Source organism: Gobio gobio (genome assembly GCF_949357685.1).
Source record: "Gobio gobio genome assembly, chromosome: 5".
Classification (NCBI taxonomy): domain Eukaryota; kingdom Metazoa; phylum Chordata; class Actinopteri; order Cypriniformes; family Gobionidae; genus Gobio; species Gobio gobio.
This window is the reverse complement of record NC_137101.1, coordinates 37,473,278-37,480,851: the sequence shown is the minus strand read 5'-3', so window position 1 is coordinate 37,480,851 and position 7,574 is coordinate 37,473,278. Positions and strand designations below refer to the sequence as shown.

At 40.8% G+C, this 7,574-nt stretch overlaps 1 protein-coding gene across 2 annotated transcripts in view; it reads left to right on the top strand.

Annotated features, from left to right (window-relative positions):
• LOC307126451 (uncharacterized protein) overlaps nt 1-7,269 on the top strand; it is a 13,922-nt gene extending 6,653 nt beyond the window's left edge. For both annotated transcript variants that reach the window (XM_079816962.1, XM_079816961.1), the window contains one exon: nt 6,222-7,269. In XM_079816962.1, the coding sequence (XP_079673088.1) occupies nt 6,222-7,081 (860 nt within the window). In that variant the 3' untranslated portion in view covers nt 7,082-7,269. The remainder of the gene's footprint in view (nt 1-6,221) is intronic.
• Nucleotides 7,270-7,574: the final 305 nt, after the last annotated feature.

Here is a 7,574-nt window from a genome sequence, read left to right as displayed (position 1 = left end):
AAATGCAGTGTATCTAACACACCCAAAGCCCAAGTTGTGGCAAAATAGTTTTTGGAGAATCTGTAGTTACTGCCTTTTTCCTTGGTATGGTGCCACGTTTTTGGTAAGTAATACAAAGCAAGAATGCAGAACTGCAAAATAGGGGTAAAATATCAAATTAAATATGAGGATTGATATGTTCAAAGAATAAGCTAATATAAAGTAACAAAACAGCCACATGTCCAATAATCTACCTACAACTAATTAGGCTGGATGACAGGATAACTTTTAAAGTTCATTTTTCTCAGTTAACCCTCAGAGCCCGACAGCATCGCCCACGACGTCACACGGCACCTCCGATAAATATCTATATTATTTCATGAAACTTTTATCGATTTTCTTACCGTTTTTTCCAGCAGAAAGCTAACGAGCTAGCCATCACGGGGGTGTCTTTGGTGTCTTTGTAGCCTTTACAGAAGGTTTTCTATCCAGCCTGGAACATGTGCATCTTTTTGGAGTTGTTCAGCAATAAATCAAAACGCTTACATCCAAGATATATCCACTTGATGTCCATAATTTATAAAATTTCCGTCATTTTTGCCGCTAGCGCGATGCTAGCTGCCATTTTGGATGAGGGTTTGACCAATGACAGGCTGATCCGTCATCCACGTTGGTGTGCGTCATTACGCATGAACCACAGCTCTGTTATTGTGTAGAGAGAGACGCACGGCTAGTGTTGAGGAGAGAGAGAGAGAGAGAGAGAGAGAGAGACGCGCTGCAGTTTTTATTAGTTTTGAGGAAAAAGTTTGAGGAGAAAGTTTGAGGAGAAGTTCCTGATAGGAACTGTTTTGAGGCTTGGCACCAGTAAATATCCAAAATCCAAAGAGGCCAAAAGCGCCTGGACTTTTTTTGGAAAAATGTAAATAGTTTTGGTTCTGTATAAGTTATCATGTTTATTCCTGAGTTCCAGGACTCCAAAGACTTGAACAAACTGTTTTCCAGAGGAAATATGCTTAGCTTTTATTTATTTGTGTGTGTTTTCAATAAATATTTGAGTGATTCAATTTCCGTTTTATGTTTTCATTTGTCTTTATGGTCCCATAACTTATTTTACATTCAGGTGACATCAATGCAACACAAATATACTGACAGTGCAACTTGTCTTGAAAAAAAAGAGGTGTGTCAATTGTCTGTGCACAACAGGGTTGATGTTTTACAAGCTTTTTTAGTAAATAACACCAGGCGGAAAATTAATTGTAAAAATACCCTCAGGTCTTAAAGGGTTAAGGTTCTGCACAGTTTACTACCTTTCTGCTTTTGTAGGGCAGTATACAGCTCACTGTCACCAAACGCACCATTGATTGATGATATTAAACTCCGGACAAATTTTCTTGCGTGCGTCTGTTTTTAGTGCCCCTTTGACTATCGTACAGTCTGACATTAATGACAACTGAGATCTTAGAGTGTGACATGGCTTACAGCGGGGATCATGCTCGTACAGTCTGATAAAGGAACAATCGTGAAGGACTATTATAAATCGCACGGTGTGAACCCGGCTTAATGCATTAACTTCAAGTTGAAACGTGATTCCTTATGGAGGACAGGTTGAAATGCTGTGCACGGTAGTGAAGTAAATAAAAAACACAAGCAATGTCACATATGTAAATGTTTTACTGTGTAAACAAAAGGGATTTTCTGAAGAAGCACACAATGCAAAGATTTGGACGTACCATGCCTTTGTATCAAATAGTCAAGGGAATTCACAGATTTTGTCCCATTAACTCATCCATTTAGCCTTGTGGATGGATGTTTCTTTCATCTAATCAACAACTTGGTTAGCTGGCCACATATTATTTTTGAGCCATTCTGCAAGTTGTATTGCCCTGTCAGACGGAATACTTGGCTCAACAATCATTTTAAGTTGAAGAAAATAAGGGCCTCTTGCTTCGCCAAAATGTTCTTCCTGACATTTCGCAAGCGCTCCTCAGGGAATCCAGTAGCTGGACGATGACTTTTTCCTGGGCTGAGCAATGTTTCTTAAAAACACAAAGTACTTTAGTATTAGGGCTGCAAATCTTTGGGTACATAGCAAATCAATTTGATTCACAATTCATGGGTTTTGATTGTGATTTGCAAATTCAGAACAATTTAAAGGTCCTGTTCTTCGTGATCCCATTTTTCAAACTTTAGTTAGTGTGTAATGTTGCTGTTAGAGCATATATAATACCTGTAAAATTATAAAGCTCAAAGTTCAATGCCAAGCAAGATATTTTATTTAACAGAAGTTCCCTTTCAAAGCCTACAGCGAACGGCCGGTTGGGACTACATCTCTGTACATCCTGCTTTAATTACGTCAGTAGAACAGTTTGTCGACTAACCTCCGCCCACAAGAGTACGCGAAAAAGGGGGCGTGGTCTTGTTGCTCCCGCGTGGATAAGAGCAAGTGTTGCGTTCGGTTGCGTTTGTATAGTTTGTTTGTCGCCATGTCGTCGAGACGCTGTTATTTTCATCCCGGAGTCAAGTCACCTTTGTTTGGCTTTCCCAGGGACGCTGTACTTAGAGATCATTGAGCGCATGCATCCCCGTTATGGTGAGAGGCGTGACCTTTCCGGTTACGTGCGCTAAGCTGCTGTCGAATCACAACACGGGAACCGCTGGCACAATCAGAACTCGTTACGTGTTTCTGAAGGAGGGACTTCATAGAACAGGGAAATCTTTCAAGCCGTTTTGAGGACAGTGAAAACAGCAGTATACAGATAAGTAAATTGTGTGAAAAATACTGTTTTTTTACACGCGAAACATGAACACATGTTATATTGCACACTGTAAACACAATCAAAGCTTCAAAAAAACACGAAAAACGGGACCTTTTATTTGATGCGATTCAATTCTGCATTCATATGATTATTTACTTCCTTTGCCTAATGTGTTTTATGGTGCAAATTACGCAGTAAACTTCAGGGGGTCAGAAAGTGAGAGCATTGTGTAGAGGTTTACGTAAACCAAAAATGTACCATTTTGAAAATCAATCATATATCATGTTCTTCATTCCAGGCAGCTCCTTTTGATCTGAAAATTATCTCTCTCACCGACGGCCCCCGATGCCAATTGCAGGAAACGCATCTTAAAGCACCAATACATACTCCTGTTTCCTCTCGGTTTCTTTGTGCAATTAAACTACAGTCCCCATTTAACGCACACTTTTTATTGCTACTGTCGAGAGACTAACAAACCCCCCCGAGTCACATTCCCAATGAAATGCTCTCAGACAGCAAATGTAGTGAGTTTGCTTCCTTCTTCTCCGAGAAAATCAATAATATCAGAAATGGGATCAGCACATCCTTGAGTTGCTCTGGGGTGAGTCAGATCAGACCACAACCTCAGAAAGTTACTATGACTGACTTCGAAGCAATTGATGGTAAAATTTTAGAAGAAACGGTACAGCACCTTAAAACATCAACCTGCATCTTGGACACACTCCCCACTTCTTTTTTCAAAAGTGTGTTTAACTGTTTAGAAGCAGATCTCCTAGAAGTGGTAAACGCCTCACTTCTTTCTGGGACTTTTCCAAACTCCCTTAAAACCGCAGTAGTTAAGCCTCTCCTGAAAAAGAGAAACCTGGATAACACCATATTAAGCAACTACAGACCAATCTCAAATCTTCCTTTCATAGGCAAGATCATTGAAAAAGTTGTTTTCAGTCAGCTGAACAAATTCTTGAGCTCAAACGGATACTTTGACAATTATCTGGTTTCCGGCCGCATCACAGCACAGAGACAGCGCTAATAAAGATAATAAATGATATTTGCCTCAATACAGATACAGGCAAAACATCAATTCTGGTACTACTCGACCTCAGTGCTGCATTCGACACTGTTGACCACAACATACTTCTTGACAGGCTAGAAAATTGGGTTGGGCTTTCTGGAATGGTCCTCAAATGATTCAGGTCATACGTATGCTGCGTTCACACCAAACGCGAATTGAGCGTCAAAATCGCGTCTACCGCGTCTACTTTCACGCGTGAACATTTTGAATGCATTCGCGTGTCCGCAGAGAATTGGACGCGCGTAGAAATCGAGCGCTGGAAGCGAAATTGACGCGCATTCAAGGCATTCCAGGAGAAATATGTCATAAAACACCACTCTGCCTCTTTTCATTTTCATTAAACATATATATTAAGCATTAATAGCCACACAAATGTGGTCCAGGCAACTCCTACATTATCTTCACTGCATGTATATTTAAATATCCTTAAAAAATAAAGTTATGAAACTTCTCTTTGCCCTTAGTCAAAACGATTTGGCAGACAACAAATTATAGATTCATGAGAGCAAAGCTCGGCCGTTAGATCTACACAAAACGAACCACTACAGGACATCAGAGCCAGCGGCAGACGCCAGAAGAACTGGCCGAGGAAAGGCTGCCTTCGCCGGGGTTATGAGCAGTGATTGCCCGGTGATCGCCTGGATCTCACAACTCCAAAAACACAAGATTATTTTTTTTAAATAGGCGCTCTCTTTATAAATAAACCACAGATTTGAGCTTTAAACAACTACATTCCCACCTGAAAAAGTCTTAAAACTACATTTTGTGACACAATAGTACTATTTTTAATTTATGCAGGGTTTCTCATACACGTCACTTTACCACGTGACAGCAGCAAGCAGGCTCCTGATTGGTTAACGCGGCGCGAATTGACGCCAAAGTTCAAATTTTTCAACTCGGGCGTCAGACGCGAATTCGCTTCAAACGCGTGAATGCACAAAAGCACCATTCGCGTGTAACGCGCAAGACGCTCAATTCGCGTCCAATTCGCGTCATTCGCGCAAACTGGACGCGCGAATGAGGCGGATTCGCGTCCTTCACGCCGCGCGAAACGCGCCTTCCGCGCCGCGAGACGCGCCTTCCGCGCCGCGAGACGCGCCTTCCGCGCCGCGAGACCTCCAGACGCGCGTCAACGCGCCTTTCCATTGACTTAACATTGAAATCACTCGCTCCAGACGCTCAATTCTCGTTTGGTGTGAACGCAGCATTAGAAGGGAAAGGTTATTATTTGAGTATGACATAGGGAGTCCCACAAGGGTCAATCCTTGCACCACTCCTATTCAACTTGTATATGCTGCCACTCAGCCAAATAATGAAAAATAACAAAATGGCTTACCACAGCTATGCTGATGACACCCAGATCTACTTAGCCCTATCACCTAATGACTACAGCACCTTTGACTCCCTGTGTAAATGCATTGATGAAGTTAATAGTTGGATGTGCCAAAACTTTCTTCAGTTAAACAAAGACAAAACTGAAATCACTATTTTTGAAAACAAAAATTCGCAAGGTGAACGCATATCTTGAGGCTAAAGGTCTAATAACAAAATATCAAGTCAGGAATATTGGTGTGATTTTGGAGTCAGACCTGAGTTTCAGTAGTCATGTCAAAGCAATAACTAAATCAGCCTACTATCATTTCAAAAATATTGCAAGAATTAGATGCTTTGTTTCCAGGCAAGACTTAGAGAAACTTGTTCATGCTTTTATCACAAGTAGGGTGGACTATTGTAATGGTCTCCTCACCGGCCTTCCTAAAAAGACCATTAGAAAGCTGCAGCTCATACAGAACGCTGCTGCCAGGATCCTGAGCAGAACCAGAAAATATGACCATATCACACCAGTCCTCAGGTCTTTACACTGGCTTCCAGTTACATTTAGGATAAATTTTAAAGTACTATTACTTGTATATAAATCACTCAATGACCTAGGACCTAAATACATTGCAGATATGCTGATTAAGTACAAACCCAACCGATCACTCAGATCATCAGGATCAAGTCAATTAGAAATTCCAAGGGTTCACTCAAAGCAAGGAGAGTCTGCTTTTAGCTATTATGCCAGCCGTAGCTGGAACCAGCTTCCTGAACAGATCAGATGTGCTCCAACAGTAGCCACTTTCAAATCCAGACTCAAAATACATCTGTTTAGCTGTGCATTTACTGAATGAACTCTGTGCCGCTGTACGTCCGACTGATTGCACCTTATCTTATGCATTTACTGAATGAGCTCTGTGCTTTGTCCGAACTGCTTGCACTTTAATTATGTTTCAATTTAACCCTGTTTATTCACTTACGAATATTTTAACTTAATTTCTGTGTAAAGCACTTTGAATTGCCACTGTGTATGAAATGTGCTATACAAATAAACTTGCCTTGCCTTACAGTTAACTTGTATGTCCTTTTCACTTTAGGCTTGATGGCACTGAAAGAGGAGAGTCAAGAACTGAATGCAATGGAAAAGAAACACCAGCATAAAAAACGTCATGTCATGACTGGAGAAAAATCTGCACAGACTAAAAAGACATCCTTACGAAAAAGTCAGAAGACCGAATCTAAGAGTTCCTTTACTTGCAGTCAATGTGAAAAGAGTTTCAATCTAAAACAACACCTTGAAGTCCACATGAGAGTTCACACTGGAGAGAAGCCTTTCACATGCCAACAGTGTGGAAAGAGTTTCACTCAAAAACAAAACCTTACAGTCCACATGAGAGTTCACACCAGAGAGAAGCCTTATACTTGCTCTCAGTGTGGACAGAGTTTTATATACACAAAAAATCTTAATGAGCACATGAGAATTCACACCGGGGAGAAGCCGTTTACATGTGATCAGTGTGGAAAGAGTTTCACACATGACCGAAGCCTTGATTTACACATGAGAATTCACACTGGAAAGAAACAGTTTACATGTGATCAGTGTGGAAAGAGTTTCAATCAAAAAGGAAACCTTAATGTCCACATGAGAGTTCACACTGGAGAGAAAAATTATGCATGCTCTCAGTGCGGAATGAATTTCACATATAAACCAACCTTTGATTCCCATATGATGCTTCACACTGGAAAGAGTCCTTACCCCTGCAAACAGTCTGGGAAGGGCTTCTCTCAAAAAGATAATCTCAAGGTTCACATGAGAACTCACACTGGAGAGAAGCCGTTCCCATGTGATCAGTGTGGAAAGAGATTTGCACGTAAAGTGACCCTTAATTGCCACAAGAGGATTCACTCAAGGGAGAACTCTTTAAAAGGGGTGGTTGATTATGATTTCACTTTTTAAACTTTGGTTAGTGTGTGATGTTGACAAAGTGTGTAAAACATTACATAAAAAATTAACCTGGTTACATACCGTAGAACATCTTTAAATTACTTGCATATTAAAATAAATGTAATTTGTTGTCATTATGCTGGAATTAGTAAATGAGCAAAAACATTTGTTGTGCATTACAAAAACTACTTTATAATTACTATTGTTGTAGTGAAGTGAACATTTTGTCCTCAAAGTTTATGTGTTAGAAGCAGGAAAAATGGGCAAGTGTAAGGATTTGAGCGAGTTTGACAAGGGCCAATTTGTGATGGCTAGATGACTGGGTCAGAGCATCTCCAAAACTGCAGCTCTTGTGGGGTGTTCCCGGTGTGCAGTGGTCAGTATCTATCAAAAGTGCTCCAAGGAAGGAACAGTGGTGAACCATCAACAGGGTCATGGACGGCCAAGACTCATTGATGCACGTGGGGAACGAATGCTGGCCCGTGGGGTCTAATCAAACCGATAA